Below are 27,047 nucleotides of genomic sequence, written 5' to 3'. Positions count from 1 at the left end.
TCATTTGTTTATTTTTAAAGTATTTTTTAGTTGTTGATGGACCTTTATTTTATTATTTGTATGTGGTGCTGAGAATCAAACCCAGTGCCTTACCCTTGCTAGGTAAGCTCTCCACCACTGAGCCACGATCCCAGCCTCTCTTTTATTTTTTAAAAATTAAATTAAATTTATTTATTTTTGGGTACAAGGGATTGAACTCAGGGGTACTTGATCACTGAGCCATATCCCCAGCCCTATTTTGTATTTTATTTAGAGAAAGGGTCTCACTGAGTTGCTTAGCACCTCACTGTTGCTTTGAACTTGCGATCTTCCTATCTCAGCTTCCCAAGCCACTGGGATTACAGGCATGTGCCTCTGCATCCGGCCAAAGGTTATTTCTTTATGGTAAGATAACCAGACTCAATAGATCATCCACAAACTCAATTTTGACAATACCAATTTAAACAAACTGTTGCATTTGAAACTACTCTACATACTGACATGAATGTTTTGAGTTAACAGTAGAAACTATGTCCTGCATATACTTATTATTCTGAACACATGCTCATTATTCATTTAGCATATAGGCAGGCATTTATCTAATTAGTAACCTGTGGAACTTTAAAAACCATGGTATGGCATTGTTGTTAGTGATTTTAGCTATGACTGAGAAACTGCCCACGGTATTTAATTCAGTATGTTTCCATAAATTATCAAACCTTTTTTTTTTTTTAAAAAATTATCTCATGAAGTTATTTAGAATGGTAAAGAGCAGGTTCTTAATCTCAAGAAGTTAAGATGTTACATACCTTGTAACTGTTTATAAGCCAATTGGGCAGAGGCACTCCATGGGACAAGAGCTTATTGATTACACAGTGGTGATATAAGTTATTCTGCACTTTGTACCTGTCTAGATAAGTAGACAATAGTCGCCATGCTTCATCTGTAGCACTTGAAAACATCAAAAAGGACAAATGAATTTCAGATTTTTTTTAAAAAAATATTTTTCAGTTGTAGATAAACACACAGTATATTTATTTATTTTTATGTGGTGCTGAGGATTGAACCCAGTGCCTTACATATGCAAGGGAGGCGCTCTACCACGAGCTACAGCCCCAGCCCGACTTTTTAAAAAAAATTTGAAGTCTATCCCTGGTTAGTGAAGAGTTTCAGATTATTATTATTAATATTATTTTTAAAACCAAGGAGTAAACCCAGGGGCACTCTACCGCTGCTATAACCCCAGCCCTTTTATTTTTTATTTATTTACATCCCCAGCCCTTTTTAATTTTTTTAACTTTTTAAGACAGGGTTGGGCTAAATTGCTAAAACTGGCCTGGTACTTCCAATCCTCTTGCCTCAGCCTCCCAAGCTGCTAAGATCACAAGCATAAATACTATGCTAGGCTTTATTTTTTATTTTAAGACAGAGTCTATATTTCCCAGGCTGGCCTTGAACTTGTGATCATCCTGCCTCAGCCTCCCCAGTCACATGGGATTACATGTGTGTACCACTGAGCCTGGCAAAAGTTTCATATTCTTAACAGTGATTTACAGTACTATTTATAGTATGTATTTACAAAGAAAGACCTTTAGAAGGGTAACTAATACACTTAGGTTCACTATGACTTGGAATAGTACTGGAACCTAGATGACTTAGATTTTGGTTCTTATGTTTTTCTCCTACTAATCACTTTTGCGGGGGGGGGGGCAGGGGGGAGAGGGGGTGCGGTACTGGGGTTTGAACTCAGGGGCACTCAACCATTGAACCACACCCCCAACCCAATTTTTGTATTTTATTTAGAGAAAGGGTCTCACTGAGTTGCTTAGTGCCTTGATGTTGCTGAGGCTGGCTTTGAACTCATGATCCTACTGCCTCAGTGTCCTGAGCTGCAGGATTACAGGTGTGCGCCACCGTGCCTGGCTCCACTAACCACATATTAATATTACTCTACAATTAATTTAATTTGTTTAAGGATTTCAGCAGAGGGAAGCAAACTGGCTCAGATTTTTTTTTTTTTAGTGGTTCCCAAACTTGAACAAACATTAGAATCATGTAGAAGTTCTGACTTAGAATAGGGTGCTATCTCATAATCTGTTTTAATAAGCAATTCTGATGTGCTAATTTAGGGGTTGAAAAGTAATATTAGAGAACTGCTGCTATGGATTGAACAGTCTCTCAAAGTTCATGTGTTGGGAACTCAATCCCCAATGGGATAGTATTGGGAGATGGGGCCTAATAAGAGGCTCTGTTCTCACATATGGAAAGGATTAATGTCCTTATTGTGGGAGTGGGTTAGTTATTGGGAGTGTATAATTTGCTGGAAAGGCACACTTAACCCTCTCTTGTCCTTCTACCTTCTGCCATGGAATGATGAAGAAAGAAGGCCCTGAGCAGATGCTGGCACCTTGACGTTGAACTTCCTAGGCTCCAGAACTGTGAGCCAAATAAAATTCTGCTGTTACATATACCCAGTCTCAGGTACTCTGTTAAAGCATCAGAAATTAAAACAATGTCCATATTCTCTACCATTCTAAAATGCCAAGATGCATAATACAAGTGTAAATGAATTTCAGAAAAGAGTTTACTGAGGGTTAGATTATTTGAGGATTGTGAAGAAGAAACTGATGTACATTCAGGTACATCACTGGGTGCACTGGAAAAGTACATGGAGAGAGAAGATCTAAAGAAGGTATAATAGACAATGGGGGTTGGCGGGGTTGCTAAAGATTAGCTAGAAACAAGTTATAAGGGGACACTGTGATGTCAGCAATGCAGTGTTAGCCCAATGGAAGGAATGGGGAAAAAAATGAACATGATGTTCTAAAGCCAAGTAAATATATAATTTTGCCTTAAAGAATACTTTCCTTTTTCAAGAGGGGGCCTTGCTATTTTGCCCAGACTGGTCCCTAACTTGTGAGCTCAAATGACCTTCCTAGTGCTTGGGACTATAGGTATGTGCCAACTTGCTGACTAAGAGTAAACCCAGCCAGAACCAGAAGAACACTAGGGATGTACCTTGATTCTTTAGTAGTGATGACGGAGGACAGCTGATTGGCTGCCAGCCAGGCCCAGGCTTCTGCTTGTGCTGCCTCTCCTCCAAACTGTAACTTGATGCATCTGCAGTGAAAATGGTTCCTCACCAGTAAACTAACTGCTGAAGTGCAACCACTTCACCTTGCTACTAAAACTAGAGATACGAAGACAACTTTAGCTCTAGTATATTGCTAAATTTACTACTGGAGTATTAGTTCTTCCTTCTCAAAGCCACATAACTGGATGACCCATAAGGGGCCACCAATTAGGTGTCAGAGATACTTTACTTCCAGGAGAAAATTAATGATGACAAATTCTGAATGTTTAAAAATATTTCTAATTCACAAACCACTTTACTAATAGGTATAAGGTCAATTAAATAAGAACTTTTCAAAATTTTTATTTTTGGGGTACTATGGATAGAACTCAGGTCCTTCTATAAGCTAGGCAAGCAATCCTACCACTGAGCTACACCTCAGCCCAGCAATACTGTATTTTACTGCACAATCATCACATTTTATGCCAATTTATTTTGCAGAAAATGGGGTGCAATCATTATGCAAAGCTATTTCTTTTTTTTTTTAAGTCACACTAATATGCTTACAATTCATTTATTACTAAACTGTCTTTGATACAAAATTAGGATGCATAGTACACTCATAAATGTGCCTTAATGGTATGGCAACAATTATGGTGAGATATGGTGCCTTATAATACACCGAAGAGGGGGTCAACAGATGTCTTAAAGGACCGAAAAGAATAAAAATATGCCTTATCTACAGTGGATACCATTACCTAACTCAGGCTGGTCTGCTCTTCTGACTTCTCATGAGAAGCTATAAATCAATATTAATTTTTTTTAACTTATATATGACAATGGAATACATTACAATTCATATTACACATACAGAACACAAACTTTTCATATCTCTGGTTGTATACAAAGTATATTCACACCAATTCATGTCTTTATACATGTACTTTGGATAATGATGTCCATCAATTCCACCATCATTTCTAACCCCATGCCCCAAGATTACATTAAAAAAAAAAACAAAACATATATATATTAGTTGTAGTTGAACACAATACCTTTATTTTATTTATTTATTTTTATGTGGTGCTGAGGATCGAACCCAGTGCCTCGCACTTGCTAGGGAAGTGCTCTACTGCTGAGCAGCCCCTCCAAGATTAATTAAAAAAAAGGTATTGTGCCCAACTGTAACTAAAAAAAAATTTTTAAAAAGTCACAGCAAAAACTTATTGCATAATTAAAAACAAAACAAAAAACTCACTTCTTTTAAACATAAATGGCTTACAGTACCAATCTAACTAACTGGCTTACAGGCAGGTTACTGGTTTGTGATCACTGCCTCACATTAAGTAATAGGATAATATCTCTGCATTAGAAAATCAAGTCCATTAAAATATAAGTTTTTACATACTTGAAAGCAAGCCCCTCAAAGACTGGTGTTAAGGGAAGCTTAAAAGTCTGACAGAGTGATATGGCGGTGTCAAAGAGGCCAGCCTGAACCAAGAGAGCAACCATCTCCTCTGCTGAAGAACTTCCTGTGGAAATGGAAAATGGCTAGTTAGTTCACCCAAGGGTATCTGCTTTGCTTTGTCGATGAATATCTCAGAGTTAACAACCCTTCACTCTGTACCTACCCAGCACACTGCCTAGCCCTACAGTGTACTACTGTACTGACACATTAGAGGTTTTAAATTATTACCTGCAACTGCAACTGCTGACGGATCATGCTGAGCCAGAGTGAGACGAATGCGAGCCAAGGAGCACTCTTTCTCCAGATCTTCCAGTTCTAAGATTTCAATTTGCCGATTGGCTAGAAATCAAAAGAAAATTACTTTCAATTCCCAAAGTACAAAAGATTTGTCTGTTAGATTAAGGTACCGTTGTCATTTTCCACTAAACATTAAGTGAACATTCAGTTGGGCCTCAGTAAAAGCTAATTTAAAAAATTAGCAACATCCTTGCTTCACTTGTACTGCTGAGTCAAGTCAAAGCACTCTAATCACCAGCTGTGGTCGGAGGTGCTTACCAGTTATTTACATGTAACTTTATTTAAGTCTTACAACTGTGAAATACTACCATCTCTATCAACAAGAAAGGAACATGGCCAAGGTGAGAGAGGCAGAATTAAAACCAGGTGTGTTCAAATCTACAGCACAGGCTCTTAATGAAAGACATCATGCCCCCCTGGTAATATTAAAGGAACCAGAGGAAAAAAATGGTATTAAGCTGATTTAAATACAACAGGCAACAAAAACACTGTCTCTTAAGCATTTTCATTTCTCATAGTATCATAGAGCATTTTCAAAGGGCTACCATACCAGATAACCTTCAGCAGATTAAAATGCTGAAAACAAATTAAAAAGAAGGAATTTTGCCATATTTTAATGTCACTATTGTATATTATTTATAGTATATAACATATAGTTATAACTGTCTATATTATATATAACCATCTATAGATCTACTGACAATATAACTACTGTTCAGCAAAGATCAGCATGAGACCTTGACTCACTTGGGGCAGCTGTGCACTCTCCATCATGATTCCTTTTAGGGGATGCTCCAGGGCGATCATACTGATAAGACAAAACAAAGATTAAACTGTGAAAATTGGTATTTTTATTTTGATATCATTAACAGTGATTTAGAGATTACATGCTTAAATCTTTTCAATAGAAATTATTTTTACTTCACCCAGCACAACTCTTCTTACACAGGTGCTGTGGCTATCAAATGGAGTCATCTGCCAAGCTGGCTCACTTTACTATAAGCATTACTGAGTCCAAAGACATGGACTTGATCTCCATATATGTCACATGGCTTTCCTTAGTTCCAAAGTTATAATTTCTATTGAAAATCCCAGGCAATAGCCAATAAATGCAGAAACTATACAACACAAGGATCTGGGCATATGTGACCCATGAGCATGGTGGGAAAAATTCAAAGGTTTGTATTCTTTAAAACAATTGCAAACTGAATTAATAAACATGTTTGAAATAAAAGCAATTGTTTATTAAACACTTTTTGTGGGCCAGACACTATCACTGTTTTAGGCAATGTACTCAAATTATCTTTTTTTTTTTTTTTGGTATTGGAGGTTGAATTCAGGGGAACTTGACCACTGAGCCACATCCTCAGGGCTATTTTGTGTTTTATTTAGAGACTGGGCCTTGCTTTTGCTGAGGCTGGTTTTGAACTTGCAATTCTCCTGTCTCAGCCTCCTAAGCACTGGGATAACAGGCATGTGCCACTGCCTGGATCAAATTATCTTTTAATACCCAAATAATCCTTTACAAGGTAGATACTATCAACCCTATTTTATGCAAGAGGTTAACCAAATAACAAAAAATTAAAGAACTTGCCTGAAGTTAGTCAAGGCTAACTCCAAAGCCACTCTACAATAAGTCTTCCTACAAAAATTCTGAACTTGGGAATTTAAGGGACAGTATTCTATTATAGTTGAATTGCTGCAAAGAGTTTAAGTTTACAAGTACCTCTGCAGAAATTTTAAATGAAATGATGCAAAATAAGATAATAGTTTTGCAAGGACAAAACTAAAGATTAAATGATCCCCAAATTCCAAAATGGAAAGTTCTCATACCACTGCACCAGATGCTGGCTGCACAATCCATGCATATTCTGGACGAATAAGCCGTAAACAATTGATAGCAGCCAGATAACAGTTGCCTTGCTTCTCAAGTCCCCGGAGAGTTCGAACTTCTCTGCCAAGACGCATTCCATATTCAAACATCACTGTGCCAGCTATGAGGCAATAATAAATTAGACATAAGAATTTAAAAAATGTTTCCTTAGAGATACACACAGAGGGCCAGGCATGGTGGTGTATACACATGAGAACACTTAACAAAAGGTTAAGATGGCAATTTTATGCTATGTGCATTTCAACACAGTTTGAAAAATATGGGAAATGTTATTGTTGATCTTATTTTTAAAATTTTCACATTTTAAAAAGTTTTATTTATTTAAAATTTTGTAGTTGCAGATGGACAGCATACATTTATTTTATGTTTATTTTTATGCAGTGCTAAGGATCAAACCCAGTGCCTCACACATGCTAGGCAAGGGCTCTGCCACTGAGCTACAGCCCAAGTTTTATTTTTAATTGACAATATTTATGGGGTATATTGTGATGTTTCCATACATGCATACATTGTAGAATGAGCAAATCAGGCAAATTAACATTATCTGTCACCTCAAGTATTTATCATTTCTTTGTGATGAATTTTTGGCTTTTAGATACACCCCCATACCAAATGTAGTCTAGCTTTTTTTTCGGGGCAGGGGACAGTAACAGGGATTGAACTTAGGGTCTCAAATATACTAGGTACGCATTGAACTATATACCATGTCTTTTTTTTTCTGGTGGAATTTCTTAATAACTTTATTTATTTATATATTTATTTTTATGTGGTGCTTAGGATTGAACCCAGTGCTTCATACATGCTAGGCAAGTGCGCTACCACTCAGCCACAACCTTAGCTCACATCCCATGTCTTTACTGAGCTACAAAACACCATTCATTACATTGAATGAGATACTAAAAAATACATTATTCTAGGATAGTGTGGGACTCCAGGGCATTTAAAAATCATACTTTTTTGTTTTCATTAAAGATACCCTATAAAAACCAAAACAAAAAGTTTTTTTTTTCTTTTTTTTGGTGGTGCTGGGGATTGAACTCAGGGCCTTGTGCATGCAAAGGCAATAGCAATAAATGCAGGAACTATACAACACAAGGAACTGGGCATATACGACCCATTAAATAAATGCATCTACCAACTGAGCTATATCCCCAGCCCTAAAAACTGCACTATTTAAGAAAAAAATTTTTACAGCAAATATTTTTTGAGCTCCTGTAATACATAGGACACTATGTTAGAAGTACAGTCTCTCTCTCATCAGGTGCAGTGATGCACGCCTGAGATCCCAGCAGCTGGGGAGGCTGAGACAGAAGGATCATGAGTTCAAAGCCAGCTTCAGCAATTTAGCAAGGCACTAAGCAACTCAGTGAGCCCCTGTCTCTAAATAAAATACAAAATGGGGCTGGGGATGTGGCTCAGTGGTTGAGTGCCCCTGAGTTCAATCCCTGGTACCACCAAAAAAAAAAAGAAAAGAAAAAGAAAGAAAGAAGTACAGTCTCTCTTCAGAAGACCTGAACATTAGTTAATCTTGCTAAATTGGTCCTAATCAGGTTTATACAATGGATATTACAATGCAAGCAGATAATGAGAGATCTTTAATTATTTCTTTTCCTGCATGATAAAAAAAAAATCTAAAGAATAGCAGTAATACATGTTTATAATTCCACTACTCAGGAGGCTGAGGCAGGAGGTTTCCAAGTTTGAGGCTGGTCAGGGCAATTACCAAGATTTTTGTCTCAAAAATAAAGAATAAAAAGGGCTGGAGAGGAGATGTAGCTTAGGAATAAAGTACTTGTTTGAGTCCCAGTACCACCAGAAAAACAAATAAATAAAACCAAACTAAATTAGTCACATTTTCTTAATTTGAGGATCGCATTAACATTATATGTAAAAGAATGTCTTTAGGAGAAATAGCTGGACTAATTATGTGTTAATAGACATGATATCCATAACTTACTCTCAAAGTGATAAGCAAAAAATAAACAAATAATTAAGTAAATAAGTAGAGAAAATGAGAGAAAGGAAATAAGGAAGGTAGGAAGATAGGAAAAAAGATGTGGCAAAATAGTAATAATTGTTGAATTTGGGTGAAGGATACATGGGTTGGTGATACTGTACTAATATTTAGTTTTTCTGTAGACTTGAAAGATCTTAAAAACTAAAAAGTTGAGGGGTTGCAGGTATAGCTCAGCTTGTATAAGTTTAGCATGTATGAGTCTGTGGATTCAATTACCAGCAAAAAAAGAAAGTGAAAAATAAGAATTCACTAGGATATCATTTAATTAAAAAGAGAGAGCCAGGCACGGTGGTGCACGCCTGTAATCCCAGCAACTTGGGAAGCTGAGGTAGGAGGATTGCGAGTTCAAAGCCAGCCTCAGCAACTTAATGAGGCACTTGCAACTAAGTGGGACCCTATCTCTAGATAAAATATTAAAAAGGGCTGGAAATTTGTCTTAGTGGTTAAAAACTCGTGGGTACAATTCCTGGTACCAAAAAAATTAAAATAAAATAGAGAGAGGAGAGAGAGAAGAATGCAGTAAGATCATTAATAAAAAAGTTCACTAGGAGATCACTCAGAATGCAGTAGGATATCATTAATAAAAAAATTTACTAGGAAATCATTCAATAACCTCTGTGAAATTTACAACTCTCTAAGGGTTTTGCATAAAATTGAAGAGATGTGAGATTTCAACCATCTATAATTAAGAATGCTATGTATTATATTTATTTATTTTTTTTAATTTATTTTTTAGTTGTAGTTGGACACAATATCTTTATTTTATTTATTTATTTTTATGTGGTGCTGAGGATCGAACCCAGGGCCTCACACGTGCTAGGCAAGTGCTATACCACTGAGCCACAACCGCAGCCCTATCGATTATATTTAGATGACCTAAGTAGCAGAATTTTACTCCAACAACTAAAATAAAGAGAGGAAGCCTCGGGTAAAATAGCCTACACACACAAAACTAGTTAAAAACAAAAACAAAAACAAAAACAAAAAAACCCCCAAACTATCTCTAGTGGAAAAGCTCAAGCTTCCTTTATTTTATTATTTTTTTTGTAGCTGTACACGATAACTTTATTTATTTATTTAATTTTTATGTGGTGCCGAGGATTGAACTCAGAGCCTTGAACATGCAAGGTGAGCGCTCTACCGCTGAGCCATAACCCAAGTCCCTCAAGCTTCCTTTATAACTGGAGAGAAAATGCACATAGAATGCCATCTCACTGGAAATAATCTGAGAATGTTCTAGAATGGGGTAAGTATATAAATACATCTTCAAAGCTAACAGGTAATCTTCAAAAGGATGAAGTGAAGCTTGTACTTAAACACAACTAAAACTTAGATAAGCCCAACACACATTTTTGATAAAATATTATTAAACTTATAAGGCAGCCTCCAATACCAAGTGTCTTTGTTCAGTTGCTCACCTTTGCGGTAATTGTGGCGATAGATGTGAAAGGCATAGAGAAGTTCATAGTAATTGTGAGTCATAAGGTCCACAGCTCTAGCACGAGATTCAATTATTGCCACAACCTAATGTAGGAAAAACAATGAGGCATCAATGTTAGTAGCAATCGTGACAACCAACAGAACTGTTTCTAGACATCAGCGGATACATAAAATTACCTCATTATGCAGATTCACATAAGGAAACTCTACAAGATCCTGTAGCTGTGAGCGTTCACAGAGAACTACCACTAGTTGCCGTAAACAATCTAACTGCCTGGAAGAAAAGAAAGGGTTATAAGGGTAAAATGCCATAGTGGGTTAAACAGGGCTGGTAAATTGCCTTGTGTTAAAAAGACTGTAAGATTACCTGCTGGAGTCAGGAATTTGGGTTAAGGCCTCATATGCTTGGCTGTTGTGACCCAAATCCAAATGATGTTTGAAAATGCATGTCCGTAAAGTAGCCTAAATATCAAATTTAGATCAAATATCAAAAAAGGGCAATGAAAATTAAAATACAATGTCCAGAACAACCTTCAAGAAAAATAAAGCAAATAATAGTTTTTACCTGACTTTTCCAGTCATCACCTGCTTCAGTTATTGCTGATGTAGCCAACTGAATAACCAGCTCAGGCAATCCAACAACATCTAGAAGACGTAAAACCTAAAGAGAAATTCAAGAAATTTTCATTAAAATTAATATGGCAGTGGTACTCCAAATTGAATTATTGTTCAAAATTAGTCAGAAACATCATTAGGTAAGTAAAGATTAAATTAAAGGCACTGATAAGGGGACTAGGGAGGTAGCTCAGTGGGAGAGCCTTGCCTAATAGGCTTGAGGCCCTGGGTTCCATCCTTAGAACCATTCAGAAAAAAGGTGCTGATAAAATGGACAGGATTATTTGGTTAATATTAAGATTTTTCTTTAGATTCGACTGTTATAAAGGCTTGTTATAAAATCTATTTGTTTTTCCAGATAATAACACTGGAATAATGGCTCACAAGTTACAGATAATTTTGATTGTGTTAGGTTGGAACAGAGAAAGATAAAGTTAAGAGAGATAGTCTTTTTTTTTTTTTTTAAAAGAGAGAGAGGAGGAGAGAAAGAGAGAAAGAGAGAGAGAGAGAGAGAGAGAGAGAGAGAGAGAGAGAGAGAGAGAGAGAATATTTTTTAATATTTATTTTTCAGTTTTCGGTGGACACAACATCTTTATTTTATTTGTATGTGGTGGTGAGGATCGAACCCTGCGCCCCGTGCATGCCAGGCAAGCACGTTACCGCTTGAGCCACATCCCCAGCCCAAGAGAGATAGTCTTAACATGTTCTTTATAGAACAAACCAACCACTATTAATAAATAATAGAGGGATTAAATATTGGGCTTTTTTTTTTTTTTTTGCATCAGTGATTGAACCCAAGGCTGTTTGTACCACTAAGCCACATTCCCAGCCTTCTTTTTATTTTTATTTTGAGACAGGGTCTTGCTAAGTTGCTTAGGGCCTCACTAAGTTGCTCAGACTGGCCTCGAGCTTGTGATTCTCCTGCCTCAGTCTCCCAAGTCCCTGAGATTATGGTCATAAACAACCACACCTGACTTGGGCTTTTTTTTTTAAGAGATGGGGTCTCATTATGGCACCCAGGCTGGCCCCAAACTCCAAAGCTCAAGTAATGTTCCTGCCTCAGGCTCTTGAGTACTTGGCCTATAGGACTGACTCCCCACCACATCCAGCTTTGTCCTTTTGTTTTGCCAGTGTGAGAAAGTAATGAAATATCCCCCAAAGATATGAATGTGTCTATATCCTTATATTCACATGCCTTCAATAAGAAGCTGGGGGTAGCTGGGCACAGTGGTACCTGCCTGTATTCCCAGCAACTCAAGAGGCTGAGGAAGGAGAATTGCAAGTTTGAGGCCAGCCTCAGCAACTTAGCAAGACACTTTCTCAAAATTAAAAAATAAAGGCCAGGCATGGTGGCTCATGTCTATAATCCCAGCCGCTAAGGAGGCTGAGGCAGGAGGATCTTGAGTTCAAGGCCAGCCTCAGCAACTCAGTGTGGCCCTAAGCAACTTAGCAAGACCCTATCTCTAAATAAAAAAAATATATAAAAAATGGAGGGGGATATGGCTCAGTAGTCAAGTGCCCCTGGGTTTAATCCCTAGTATCAAAAAAATAAAAAAGACTGGGGATGTAGCCTAGTGGTAAAGTACCACTGGATTAAGTCCCTAGTACCAACCAACTAACCAACCAACCAACCAAAAAACCTGGGGATACAAAAAGTACTTACTTGCCAGGAATAGCTTTACCCTTGGTAGGTATTAATCATGTTCACCCTCACAATAATTGAATGATTTTACAGATGAAGAACTTGTGTAAGGTCATACGTAGTCTAGAGATCTGGGACTTAAATCTTAGCATGTGGACCCGAGAGCCTACCACTATGGAGTTTCAAAGATATTCTCATAACAAACTGAACAATTCCTGGCCTACTGCGTTGATCTGCTTTACTTTTATTCAGAGCACGTATCACTGCCTGACATTATATTATTTGTCTAGTCTCTTTCCAACCTGTATTTTAAGTACCACGAGAACAGTGAATAGCGGACAGGGAGTAGCGGTGGTACTTAGAACCTTATCCTCAGTGCCTAAACCAGTGCCTTATACACAGTAGGCTCTCAATGAATATTTGTTAAATGAAAGAACAAACACAGTTTTACAATAGAACCAGCATCCCTAAGCCAAAACTCTGAAAATGCTCCAAAATCTGAAACTGAGGGCTGATAGGCCACCACAAATGGAAAATTCATCTAACCTCATGAGAGGGGCCACAGACAAAACACTAAAAATATTAAGTAAAATTACCTCAGGCTATATGTGTAAGGTATAATATGAAACATAAATAAATTTTGTGTTTGGACCTAGACTCCTCCCCAGGATATCTCATATGTATATGTAAACATTAAAAAAAAAAAAAAAAAAAAATCTGAGCTGGGCATGGTGGTGCTCGCTGTAATCCCAGTGGCTTGGGAGGCTGAGGCAGGAGGATCAATCAAAGCCAGCCTCAGCAACAGCGAGGTGCTGAGCAAGTTAGTGAGACCCTATCTCTAAATAAAACACAAAATAGGGTGGTGATGTGGCTCAGTGGTAAAGCACCCCTGAGTTAAATAAATCCCAGGTTACCCACCCCCCAAAAAAAACTGAAACACTTTTGTTTCCAAGCATTTTGGTTAAGGGATACTCAATCTGCATAAACTTTTCCTATAAACTGTTTATGTTGCTGATGAATTTAAAGCATAGTAAATGAACATCATAGTGTAACAAAGCCCTAAGGAGTTTTTTTTTTTTCCTTCTCTGTGGCACCGGGGATTGAACCCAAGGCCTACGCATGCTAGGCAAGCATTCTACCACTTAGCTACATCCCCAGCCCTTTTTATTTTAAGACAGAGTCTCCTGAAATTGCTTAGAACCTCCCTAAGTTGCTTTGGCTGGCCTCAAACCTTCCTTCCTTAGATTCCTGAGTCACTGGGATTACAGGTGTGCACCACCACGCCCAGCTTCCATGAATATTTTAAATCTACATTGTAAAGGTGAGTTTCATCAAAATTAAGCAATATATCATGTAAATCTATCCAACCAGGTAAATAACCTACTGAAATCAGATGGACAAGAGAAGGTGTTACACCCTCACCCCTGTTGTGATGCTCTCTCTTCCCTCTGATGCCTGCTTTAAGATGGACAAATGATCACCTGTAAAAGAGCCATAAGCTGGGCTTGGCAGCATACACTTGTAATCCCAGAGACTCAGGAGACTGAGGCAAAAATCCTCCTGTCTTAGCCTCCTGAGTTGCTGGGATTCCTTCCAGTCATGTGCTACTGTGCCCAGCAGGTTTTCTCAATTTGTCTAGGCAAGTCCATCTTCTTCTCACTTAGAAGTTCTGGGAACAATTAGGTTTTTTAGTATTTTTCTTAAAAAATATCAAAGCAGCTGGGCAGGTGTGGTGGCACATGCCTGTAATCCCAGCTGCTCTGGAGGCTGAGTCAGGAGGGTTGCCAGTTCAAAGTCAGCCTCAGCAAAAGTGAGGTGCTAAGCACACTAAGCAGGGGGCTGGGGTTGTAGCTCAGTGGTAGAGCTCTTGCCTCACACGTGTGAGGTACTGGGTTCGATCCTCAGCACCACATTAAAAAATAAATAAATAAAATAAAGATATTGTGTCCATCTACAACTAAAAAAAAAAAAAAAAAGCACACTAAGCAACTCAGTGAAACCATGACTCTACGTAAAATATTAAAAATGGCTCAGCGGGGGCTGGGGTTGTGGCTCAGCGGTAGAGTGCTTGCCTAACATGTGTGAGGCACTGGGTTCAAGTCTCAACACCACATATAAACAAATAAATATATATGTGTCCATCAATAACTAATAAAAATAAAAAAAAAAAAAAGGCTCCATAATCAAGTGTCGAGTTCAATCCCCGGTACAAAAAAAAAGCAATATATCTTAGATGCATTTCTATATAAGTATATAAGAAGAGCCAAACAACAGCACTGTACCTTATCATAATACTGCAGCCTGGGGGAGGATACAATGTCCCCATCCTCTGAGCGGATCAAGCGATCTAAGAATTCTTCTTTGCCCACTTCTGATGCTGCCTGACAGAAACATTCCAAAGCCTGGAAAAAATTTAAAAAATGCAAAGTGACCTATAAAGTTTTAGTGATATAAATCAGGTTCATATGCTAAGGAAAGCCAAAAGAGAAAGTATTTAAGATAGTATACTACTACTCAGTTTCTGCCACATACAAATTCTGATACATCATTTAATTTTCTCACTTTTAATTTAAATGCTATTAATTTAAAAGGTAAACTTTAATAAGAAGACCAATGGATAGATAAGTAATAAAGCAAACTGTAGCAGCATGTGAACAACTACAGAATTTGAGTGGTGGCTGTATAACTATTCACCGTGAAAGTCTTCAAACTTTTCTGCATGTTTAAAATCTACAAAATAGGATATCAGGGGAAAAAATTAAAAATATAAACATTATCTTAACAAAAAAAGATGAAAAAGCAAACAACAAACAAACAGATACATGAAAATGTGATTAATGAATAAATTTTATTTTGCTTTGGGGCAGAAAGGTCTTAATGTTTCGTCTTATTTTCCTAAACCCTAATAAAACCTGAGTGTAAGAAGCTAACCAGTCCTGATATTATGCCCTTCACTGGTACCAGTACAGTACTCATACGCTAAGGAACCCTTTTGTGGAGGACTCTGTGCTTCCCACCCCATAATCCAGATGAAAACTAAAACATTCTCCTTGCACTAGAGGTTATTCACCACTCAAATGCACTTTACCTTTTGTCCTTCGCCTGTAACTAGGTAACAACGTCCCAGCATAAATCGACAGGAACCAACATTGACTTGACACCAGGGATGTAGCAGTTGAATATAATCCTTAAGGACATAAAAGGTAGTTTTTGATTAGAAAATAAACACTACTTAAGGAGATAGTCATTTCTTCATAGAAGGAGAGAAGACACTATTTGATCAGTACAAAAGTTTTATTTCTAGAAATAATCTGGAGACTGAAGCCTAATTCTGTTAATGCATTCTTATATTAGGCTAGACACCTTAAGAAAGCATAGACAGCTGGGCATGGTGACTTGGAGCATTATAAGTTTGAAGCCAGCCTGGGCAATTTAGTGAGATTCTGTCTCAAAATAAAAAATTAAAAGGAATGGAGATGTAGCTTAGTGATAAAGTGACCCTAGGCTCAATCCTCAGCACCACACATACATATAAAAGAGCTGGGTGTGGTGGCACATACCTGTAGTCCTAGCTACTTGGGAGACTGAAATAGGAGGATTACCTGAGCCCGAGTTTGAGACCAACTTGGGCAACAGAAGAAGTTTCTGTCTTAAACAAAACAAAATAATAATAAAAATAAACAAATAAAAACAAGCAAAGAGGAGTCCAGTAACACACACATGTAAATATATACATGTTTCACATCTTAGAAATTTTCCAATTTTTAATATTTACTGGTTCAATGACTAAAGTACAATAAAGGATTTCTACTAAGACAGTGATATGCTTGTTTTATATAAAAAGAAACTAATAGAGAGGATTTTAAAAAACCAAAAAGATATGAGAAAAAATTATATTACCAATAATACTACCAAGAGAGAAGTAGAGAATATAATTTTGGAGTGAATATTAATGCAATCAAATTTAATTTTTGCTGGGTGCCAAGCCTTTGGGAGGCTGAAGCAGGAGGATCTCAAGTTGGAGGCCAGACCCTGCCTCAAAAAATAAAAAGGGCTGGTATGTAGCTCAGTGGTAGCCCTGAATTCGACTCCCAGTACCAAAAAAAAAATTTTTTTTTTCAAGTTTTGCAGGGCATTGTGGTGGACATCTGTAATCCCACATTTCAGGGAGCTGAGGCAGGTGGATCCCAAGTTTGAGGCTACCTTTAGCAACTTAGCCAGACTCTGTCTCAAAATAAAAAATAAAAAGGGCTGGGAATATAGTTCAGTGGTAAAGCACCTCTGAGTTCAATTCCCTGTACTGCAAAAAAAAAAAAAAAAAAACCAAAAATCAATTTTTGAGGTTCTTCCTAACAGTCCAATTAAAATGCAAACGACATTCACAAAGGAAAAAAATCCATTAATCCCATTCTTCAAAAGAGTGATTAAACCCGAAATGTTAAAATGAACTCACCTGCAATTGTACATACTGACAATTTCCCATCAAACATTCTAGAAAGAGACAACCAGGATTGCTAGGCCATCTAGTCACTGGATAAGGAGGTTTTTTTACTTTTTTGGTGAAATTTAACCATATATATTGGGCATCAAAAGTCATGAAAGTCCACAAAATAGTATAATTTTTTAAAAAGTGAGAGCTGGGGGATATAATTCAGTGGTATAATACTTGCTTAGGATTTATAAGGTCCCAAATTTTATCCCTAGCACCATAATACAAAAAACAAAACAACAAAAAACCCCTACAACCCAAACATGCAAAAAAGGAATGAGAACATACGCTTCTCCTACATTACCATGTAACATTAATATTTGACAAAAAGAAAAGATTATAAATAGCCATGCAGTATGAAAAGATATCTTGATCAGGTCAATGACAGACCACATATATGATGGTGGACCCATAAGATTTTACCATCTAGGGTGATATGTAGCTTTCTGAATTTTTCTAAGAACAAACGATGCTATTTATACAATGATGAAATTACCTAACAATGCTTTTCTCAGCACACAGACCCACTGTGAAGCAATACATGACTGTACAATATGAATCTTATCATTAGCTTAGAACTCAGTTTATTATAGGATAAGGGATGCAGTTTACTTTATCCCTGAACGGTGAACCGCAACTCAGCTGGTATATAGCAGACCAGTGGACACTTAGCACCTAAAATTGTGACTGGTATATGGAGTCACTCAACAAATATTTACCTGAGTGAATGTCTTAAAAGGGGCTGTGGCTGTGGCTCAGTGGTAGTGCACTTGCCTGGCATATGTGAGGCACTGGGTTCGATTCTCAGCACCGCGTATGAAGAAATAAAGGTCTATCAACAACTTAAAAAAAAAAGGGATCTAATGGGGCTGGAGTTGTGGCTCAGTGGTGGAGCACTTGCTTAGCGCGAGGCACCAGGTTCAATTCTCAGCACCACATATAAAGAAATAAAATAAAGGTCCAACTAAAAAGTATTAAAAAAAAAATGTGTGTGCACCAATAAAATCTCACTCAACTCCTGATCAAAAATATAAAACAAAAATGGGGATATCTCAAAATAAATATTATAATCTTGTGCTAGTAGGGTAAGTACTCAACCTCATTAAAATCATTCCAGGGAAGGGGATGTAGCTTAGTAGTAGTGACTGCCTAGCACACAAAAGGCCTTAGGTTCAATCACCAGTACTGCGAATCCCTTCCCTACTCTCCCACCCCAAAATAAAGTAAGACAAAAAAACTTGATGCTGGGCTGGGGATGTAGTTTAGTGACAGAGCTCTTCCCTAGTATAAGGCCCAGAGTTTAATTCCTACCACTGAAAAAAACAAAACAAAACAAAACAAAGAAACAAAACTAAAAGACTATTACACAGGCAGAAAAAGAGGCTTAAACCAGATAGAAGACAACTTTCAACTTTTAAAGAAAAGGATACAAAAGCTGCAATAAATAATTGGTAACTGCAATAATTATTTCAGGCCAATTTAATCCCGTTTGGTTCAGAGGTGCCTTTGGTTGAGAGAAGAGATGAGATATAATCTGTTTTCTTGCAACTTCTTGGAAGAATAACTCCACAATTGTCTGAGGGCTAGATACTTGAAAAGAAAATGCTACAATCGTAAACTTGTAATGGTAATATAAACTTTCAATTAAGATAGTCTATGAATTCACTATATATTTGTAACAAAGATTATTTATCATTTCAAAACAGAAAATGCACCATGGGTGTAATTGGTAGCAATATAAACAAAAACAATTTGTAAACTGAAATAATAAATAAAAGCAATGATAATGACTATTAAATCAACATTGCAAATTTTCATAGATCTCACCACCTGAAAGTGCCTTCCCTAGGACTTACATATAATAAACACAATCAGTCCTAAGATTTCAAGTTTTATTCCAAAACAGTACAAAATAAATTCTCTAGAGTAATGGTTTTCAAGGATGAGAGAGGACTCCTTTTAATTTGTTAACTAAGACTAGATTATAAAAGCTACCATTAACTTAGTAAATTTATAAACGATTAAATTAAGGGCTAATGCAAGTGAGAGAGTCTCTGGACAGGTGATCTTAAATTACCTTACTAAAATTTATTCTTATTTTTACCATGTATATCTATGGGATCAGAGCTTCATAGACTCTGCTACAACCAGGTCTTAGGCCACAGCTTCTCATGCCCTCTAGTGAAAGCAAAAAGCATGACCAACATTTCCATAGCAAAGATGGCAAAGAACACATTAATAAATATGCAATAAACCTCCAAACCCAAATCAAATGTATACACAGTTCTTACCAAACTTGTTTGTCATTAAAGTACCAGAGTCAGTTAGTTCCAGTACTGACAAGTGTTGGAGATTAGACTCCCTGTGAGAAAAGAAAAAAAGGACAGCTTAGTAATTCTCCCATGCTAAACATTATGTCCACAAGTTTTCCTAAAAGGGACACTGTAAATTGTATATAAAAGCTTCTTTGAAAGCACAAAGAAAAAGCGAAAAACCAAAGGATTTAGATTATTGTCCATTATATTATTCAACGATGAGCCACAGCAAGCAGGATGGTTCATCTTACCAAAAAACCGAATCTTTGGCCGGGGATGTAGCTCTGTGGTAGAATGCTTGCTTGGCACACCCAAGGCCCTGGGTTCAATGCCTGTACCACAGAGTGTTGAGTGGTGGGAGGACCAAAGGAAAAGTGAATCTTGTATTATTAGATTTTTTTTTTTCTTCCTTTGGTTATAAAAACGTTCAGCATAATGTTTCCATGTATGATCTAACTTTCCTTTTAGCTTCATCTCATTCCTTTGCCTTCAACATGATTTATCTGTATGTTACACATGCATTATTATAAAACACATATGTAATAAAGATGTGCATTTTTTATTTTCATCTTTTAAATTGCTTTCAACCTTTAGAAAATGGAGCATCTAAAAATTTTCTGAGTTGGGCAAGGTAGTGCATGCCTATAATCCCAGCTAACAAAGAATATTTGGGGGGCTGGGGCTGAGGCTCAGTGGTAGAGTGCTCGCCTAGCATGTGTGAGGCACTGGGTTTGATCCTCAGCACCATATAAAAATAAAAGTACAATGTCCACCTACAACTAAAAATATCTATATATTAAAAAAAAGAAAAAAAGAATATTTGGGAGACAAGGCAGGATAATTGCCAGTCCGAGGCCAGCCTAAACAACTTAGTGACAGCCTGTCTCAAAATAAAAAGTAAAAGGCTGGAGATGTAGTTCAGGGGTTCAATCTCCAGTACAGCAAAATAAAAAGTGAAAATTATCTTCAAGGCAAATTATTTGACAACATGTTTAAAAAAAAAAATTTGCAAGTGTTTGTTTGGCTTGGGAATGTGGCTTGGTTGTAGAGTATTTGCCTAGCAAACACTAGGCTTTGGGTTTGATCCCCAGCACTACCAAGGAAAACAAGAAAATAAACCAAACAAAATTAAAGAAAAACAGAAAAAATAATTAAACTCACAATTTTATTTTAAAATAATTAGGAAAAGGAAACTCACAGTGTGTCCACTGGAACATCAGTTGCCAAGCACTGACTTCCCCACTTAATGAGGTAATAGGATAACAGCAGGGGAGCCGTCCGATGAAGCAGGTCTTGCTGAGCTTGAAAGAGCTGGCCAGCTCCCAAAATCACCTATGCATAATGGATGAGATGGTCACCACACAATTAGTAATGGTAACTCTCAAGTTTCAGGTGGAGTAAAATAAAATAGCATACATAGCTACAAAGGGCACAATATTTTACCTATTACATTCTGGGATAGCAATGGAAAAACGCCTTCCCAGATATAAACAGACCCAAAATGATGATAATAATAATAATAATAATAATAATAATAATAATAAGCTTTTCCAAATTATGGGGGCTGATGATGAAAAGAAACTTTGATTAAATCTGTGGGCTCAGAATTACAGGGAACAGGGAAATCTAAATCTCCTTGTATGTTGCTGGTGTTAGGTAAAAATGGGTCTGATTAGTACAGGCAGATGTGGCAAAACTTCTAAAACCTAAAAGTGTGCATAGACTCTGACCAAACAATTCTAGTTCTTAGAATTCACTCTAGAGATAAAACCAAAGATGTACAGAAAGTTATACATATTGGGGAAAACCTGGCAGTAGTCATATAGAGAAATGGTTGAGTACATTAAAATTGCACTAAGTATAAATACAAAATAATGTGGGAAGACCGACGAGATTTACAAAAATGGAAAAATGAAAACAACTAGGTTACAAAAAATATTAAGGGACATATCCTAATTGCACAAATAAAACCAAAAAACTATTTGCATAGAAAAAAAGAGTATAAAAAATCAAAATGTCAATAGTGGTTATTACTGGGTAGAGGATACAGATGAATTTTTATTATTTTTGCTTATATATATTTTATAGGAAAAGGCTATTATTTCTTTCTTGTTTCAAATTGTTTAATTATTGGTTTTTAGCTACACATTAGGATTCATTTTGACATAATCATACAAACATGGGACATAATTTGTTCTATTTAAGTCTCCAGTACTTTCCCTCCCCTCTTCCCTCCCAATGGTTCCCTTCCCTCCACTCCATTGATCTGCTATTAATATTTTCTTTAACTAGTGTCTTGTTGATGTACATGATGGTTAGATTCACTGTGGTATATTCATATATGTACATAAGAAAGTAGGTTTAGATTCATTCTGTCTTTCCCTTATCCTATTTTTCCTCCCACTACTCTACTGATCATTCTTTTATTTTTTTAATTCTTCCCACCTCCTGCTTATTTTGAATTAGCTTCTGCATACCAGAGATAACATTCCATCTTTAACTTTTTGGGATTGGCTTATTTCACTTGGCATGATAGTTTCTAGTTCCAACCATTTACTGGCAAATGCCATAATGTCATATTTCTTTATGGCTGAGTAATATTCCATTGTGTAAATATACACTACATTTTATTTATCCATTCATCTGTTGACGGGCTCCACAGCCTGGCTATTGTGAATTGTGTTGCTATAAACATTGATGAGGCTGTGTCAATGTAGTATGCTGATTTTAAATCTTTTGGATATATACTGAGGAGAGGAACGGCTGAAGGTTATTATTATTATTTGTAGTAAACTGCAAGAGATTAGAAACCCAGAAATACACACACAAAAAAAAAAACACTGTGAAGAAATGCAAGTATTTACACAGATCACAAAGAACTTAATAAGGGTTAACCCAAGTGACATACTCTCAGGACAGGATCCTTTTTTTCCTTGGTGTTCTTAAAAGTTTCTGTTTTTTTTTTTTTTTTTTTTTTTGAGTGAGGGTACTGGGATTGAACTCAGGGGCACTCAACCACTGAGCCACATCCCCAGCCCTTATTTGTATTTTATTTAGAGACAGGGTCTCACTGAATTGCTTAGTGCCTTGCTTTTTGCTGAGGCTGGCTTTGAACTTGAGATCTTCCTGCCTCAACCTCCTGAGCCACTGTGCCGGCTAAAAGTTTGTTCTTATTTTTGCCTGAAATTTTAATAATAGCAATGTATTTGAGTTAATAAATTCTGATTTTAAAGTATATTACTTCGGGGAGACCTATTGGCTTTTTGGCTCTTTATTCATTAACATGGATAATTTTAATCAGATTGCCAGGCTCAAATGAGATTACTGACTCAGAAACAAATGGGGTGTGAGGTTCTGGGTTGGCTCCTCAGCACTGGGGTGGGCAGTGGGGACACATATACTTTACTATGGGCAGAAAAGTAATTTTTAGTTTAGAACATCCAGTAGGTGGAGCAATCAGGATTTGTGATAGCACTGAAATCTAGTAGTCTGAGAAGAATTAAGATGGAAAAGAAAGCACAGAATGGAGTTGGGAGGACCACAGAGGCAAACTTTACAACCTCAAAATTGTGCTTAGGGTAAGCCCTGGCCCAAAGAAAGAGAAAAATTGTTCTTCTTTTCTTCTTTCCTCCACACTAAAGGGTATTCTGCTATCACATCCAGGGTAATACTTATAATACCAGTTTTTGGGACCACCAATCTGAGAAAATTTTGTATTACTATATATTCAAAGGTTAATAACAAAGCAATCTGCTTCACATATATTCCTATTCTGTAACCTTAGATTATGACATTCATTTATACTTAACTCCACAAATATTTACAGAGCACCTAGTGAGGTCAACCATGGGAGATAAAGCAGTGAAGAAAGACAAGTCTCTACTTTTTAAGCTCAACAGCCTGCTGTATGCCTCCAGATCTCTGTCAGGTTTTAGATTTTGTAGGTGTTCCCTCAAACAGTACTTACTGCATCTCCTAGCCTCATCAGTAGTTGCTGTAAGATCAAGAGGTCTCGGCAGATCAGGAAGCGAGTACTAGCAATTCTATACACGCCTCTGCACACAATACACCCCGCTGAGCTACTACCATAGAGCTGGGAAAGATTCATTCGAACATTCAAAGGCTGAGCTATAATAAGAAGAAAAATGGAGTTAAATGTTATCACTCTTTTCTCGAAATCAAGAGACACATTTGTTGTTTTGTCATTTACCTGAATTGAATCCTTTTTCCATTTCCACTTCTGTTTCATAATCCATTTCCCGTATAAGAAGTCCAATGGCATGGACAGGGTTCCTAATCTCTTGCAGTTTACTACAGATATCTTCCATCACATTTTCTCTACAAGGACAATTAGAAAATTCCGATTAATACTGAGAAGACATAGACCTACACTCTGTATGTATGTATTGTAAGCTAAATGCTCTATGAAACAGGAAAACCAGCCCCATAATAAAGGAGTGGAGATCATCATTTTGGCTTACAAGATACTTCCACTTCACATATTAATTTTTCTTCACCTTTCTGCAAAACACAGATAAAATGAACATAAGGAAAATACTTTCTTTTTCATGAATATGTAGCTCACTTAACAGGTGCATCATATTTAATGAGTCTGTTCCTAGGACGAGTGCAGTGGCGCATGCTTGTAATCCCAGTGGCTTGGGAGGCTAGGGCAGGAAGATCATGAGTTCAAAACCAGGCTTAGCAACAGTGAGGTGCTAAGGAACTCAGTGAGACCTTGCCTCTATAAAACACAAAATAGAGCTCAGGATGTGGTTCAGCGATTAAGTGCCCCTGAGTTCAATTCCCAGTACCAAAAAAACAAAAGAAACAAACAAACAAACAAAACCCCCCTGAAAACAGGGGCTGCTGATGTAATGTAAGTCAGTGGTAGAGCACTTGCTTAGAGCATGTTCAAGGTCTTCAGTCAAACCCCAGCACTGCAAAGGGGATAATACCTGTTTGGAATTAAGTATAATCACTAACTTCAAGCCATTACTTTGTAGATACTTGAACATCTAAAACCTCATGTTGGCACTAAAAATTGCTGAATTTCCATTAGGAAATACACTTTAGCCTAAATTCTCCTTACACGTCATTAGTGATCAAATCTTCCAAAATCTGTTCTGCAGCCTTTTCTGGAGACTGTAGGTTGTAACAACTCATTTCCATCATAACTGACATATCCATAGTTACAGACTCTCCAATCAACCGGAGGCATTTTATAAGACATACGACATCCCGAGCGACATCCACATCTATGAAGAAGAGGAAGTTAATAAAAATAACATTCCTGCCTCAAGCCAAAGAATTATCAAAGACTGGGGTTGTGGCTCAGTGGTAGAGTGCTTGCCTAGCATGTGTGAGGCACTGGGTTTGATTCCCAGCACTGCATATAAATAAATGAATAAAATAAAGGTCCATCAACATCTTAAAAAATATAAGAACTATCAATAATATGTTAAAATCAGTATTAGTGGGCTCGAGCTATAGCTCGGTGGCAAAGCACCTGCCTAGTATGTGTGAGGCACTGGGTTCGACCCTTAACACCACATAAAAATAGACAAAATAAAGGCATTCTGTCCATCTACAACTACAAAAAATTTAAAAATCAGTATTAGCATTAGATGCCAAGGTATCTGAGGTCTAAATGCCAAGGTATCTGAGGTCAAGATGCCTTGACCCCTTCTACTTTTTAAAAAATTCTTAAAAGTTTTTTAATTAAAAATTTTTTTTTGTAATTGTAGATGGACAGAATGCCTTTGTTTATTTTTATGTGGTGCTAAGAATCAAACCCAGTATCTCACACATGCTAGACAAGTGCTCTGCCACTGAGCTCCAGCCTGTCCATCCTCTTCAGTTTAAAACCTACTACGAGGTAAACTGACCAAGACAAGTCACAATGGCAATCGAATTTTGCATGCAGTGAAATAAAGGATAGGGTTCACGTATGAAGGAATCAAATATAGACATAATAATTATTATTACCATCAGAAATGGTTGTCTCATCCTCTGTCACAAGGTTCTCATCAGACAGGAGATATAGATGATCCACTAAGGAGGAGGGCACAAGAAAAGACAGGTACCCCTGGAAACACAAATCTTTCAGTTATATTTGTTTCAGTGAATTTTGAATGAATAAAATAAGTGATAGTCTATAATGTATCATGTGGAGCAACAAATCATGTTGTACATGGTACATATGTATAATTTTATCTGTCAATTTAAAACATTGAAAGGAGCTTGGGTATAATTCAGTGGTAAAGTGCTTGCCTAGCATGCATGAGGCACTGAATTTGATTCCCAGCATTGCAACAGGAACAAAAATTGAGATATGAAGTGTGACTCTTGTGAGAAAACACCAGACAAATTCAAGTTGAAGGACACTATAAAACAACAAAAGGTATTGCCTTCAAAAAAATGTCAGTGGAGGAGCTGGGATTGTGGCTCCGTGGTGAAGCACTTGCCTAACATGTATGAGGTACTGGGTTTGATTCCCAGCACCATATATAAAAATAAATAAAACAAAGGTATCGTGTCCATCTACAACTAAAAAAAAAAAAAAAAAAAAGTCAGAGGGCTGGGGCTGTAGTTCAATGGGAGGGTACTTTGGTCAGCATGTGTGAGGCACTTGGTTTGATTCTCAGTACGATATGTAAATAAAATAAAGGCCCATCAACAACTAAAAAATTTTTTTAAAATAAGTAAATGGAATGAAAGACAAAGACTGATAAGAGGTCTAAGATTAAGCTAAAGAAATACAACTAAATACATGTAAGATCTTGGATTGGACTTTGACTCAAAAACAATTATGGGCACAATTGGCAAAAGTTGAATATAAACTATATAATATTATATTAATATCAAACTGCCTAAGTTTTAAATTTTATCATAGTTAATTTAAAAGAATATCCTTGTTCTTAGATACACACCAAAGTATTAAGGATAAGGAGACATGATTTCTACAATTCTCAAGTGGCTCAGGAAGAAAAAAATATAAAATATAAAATGAAGAGCAAATGGCAGCAGATGTAGCCCAGTATAGAACACATGCTTAGCATGATTAATCTAGGTGAAAGGTATGAAGAAATTCTTTGTTATTATTATAACTCTTAAGTTTGCAATTACTTCAATGTAAACAAATAAGGGGGGAGGGAAAGTTAAAGTACTGAAGATTGAAATGAAGCAAACTGTATTACCTACAAGCATGAATGTCAAAATGAACCTCAATACATAACTACAAAGCATAAGAAAAACATTTAAAAAGTAAATAAATAAAATAGAAAAAGCAAACAAAACACAAAAAGTATAGTTAATAATGAAGAAGACTATTAAATACAAATGAAGTATAATTTAAGGAAAAAAAATTACAAACACAAAATCCTAAAAGATAAATACACTTAACAAATATTCTGAAGACCCACTAAACTATCTAAAAAAGAGCTCTTGTGTATGCTTCAGCTCTCTTACTTTTTTCAGTAGGCACACCATATTTGTGTGAGGATTCAAATGTAGGGCAAGAGGCTGGGAGAGAGCTTCTTGGTACTGAAGACAGCAGGCGTAGAATTTGCACCAGAATTCCTGTTGTAAATTTCGAAATGCCTCCCGGGAGAATTCATACTCTGTTACACTTCCTTGGAGCTGGCAAAGTAGAAACAAAATTAAACTCTTGGTACCATTTGGGATCAAACAACATAATCGTCCAATATGATTTTACTAGCTATAGCCAAAGGAATATTCTTTATACATCAAATGCCAGAGACTATACAACTATACATCTAATTCTCTAATTATAAGGTTTAGACATTTATACTTTCT

General features: G+C 36.7%; 1 protein-coding gene across 2 annotated transcripts in view; it reads right to left on the bottom strand.

The window, feature by feature from the left end:
- Positions 1–27,047, bottom strand: part of Nup160 (nucleoporin 160) — a 58,381-nt gene that overhangs the window by 4,817 nt on the left and 26,517 nt on the right. For both annotated transcript variants that reach the window (XM_027936650.2, XM_071616165.1), the window contains exons 13-33: positions 26,700–26,870; positions 25,218–25,317; positions 24,322–24,487; positions 23,440–23,567; positions 23,197–23,357; positions 20,428–20,561; positions 19,206–19,276; positions 18,345–18,504; positions 16,879–16,948; positions 15,514–15,612; positions 14,708–14,827; positions 10,734–10,829; positions 10,536–10,630; positions 10,346–10,442; positions 10,147–10,252; positions 6,651–6,811; positions 5,565–5,625; positions 4,749–4,859; positions 4,461–4,584; positions 2,998–3,099; positions 789–930 (exon numbers count right to left, since the gene is read on the bottom strand). In XM_027936650.2, the coding sequence (XP_027792451.2) occupies positions 789–930; positions 2,998–3,099; positions 4,461–4,584; positions 4,749–4,859; positions 5,565–5,625; positions 6,651–6,811; positions 10,147–10,252; positions 10,346–10,442; positions 10,536–10,630; positions 10,734–10,829; positions 14,708–14,827; positions 15,514–15,612; positions 16,879–16,948; positions 18,345–18,504; positions 19,206–19,276; positions 20,428–20,561; positions 23,197–23,357; positions 23,440–23,567; positions 24,322–24,487; positions 25,218–25,317; positions 26,700–26,870 (2,475 nt within the window). The remainder of the gene's footprint in view (positions 1–788; positions 931–2,997; positions 3,100–4,460; positions 4,585–4,748; positions 4,860–5,564; positions 5,626–6,650; positions 6,812–10,146; positions 10,253–10,345; positions 10,443–10,535; positions 10,631–10,733; positions 10,830–14,707; positions 14,828–15,513; positions 15,613–16,878; positions 16,949–18,344; positions 18,505–19,205; positions 19,277–20,427; positions 20,562–23,196; positions 23,358–23,439; positions 23,568–24,321; positions 24,488–25,217; positions 25,318–26,699; positions 26,871–27,047) is intronic.

Source organism: Marmota flaviventris, chromosome 9 (assembly GCF_047511675.1).
Source record: "Marmota flaviventris isolate mMarFla1 chromosome 9, mMarFla1.hap1, whole genome shotgun sequence".
Lineage (NCBI taxonomy): Eukaryota > Metazoa > Chordata > Mammalia > Rodentia > Sciuridae > Marmota > Marmota flaviventris.
The sequence above is the reverse complement of the archived record's forward strand: the minus strand, read 5'-3'. Positions and strand labels throughout refer to the sequence as shown.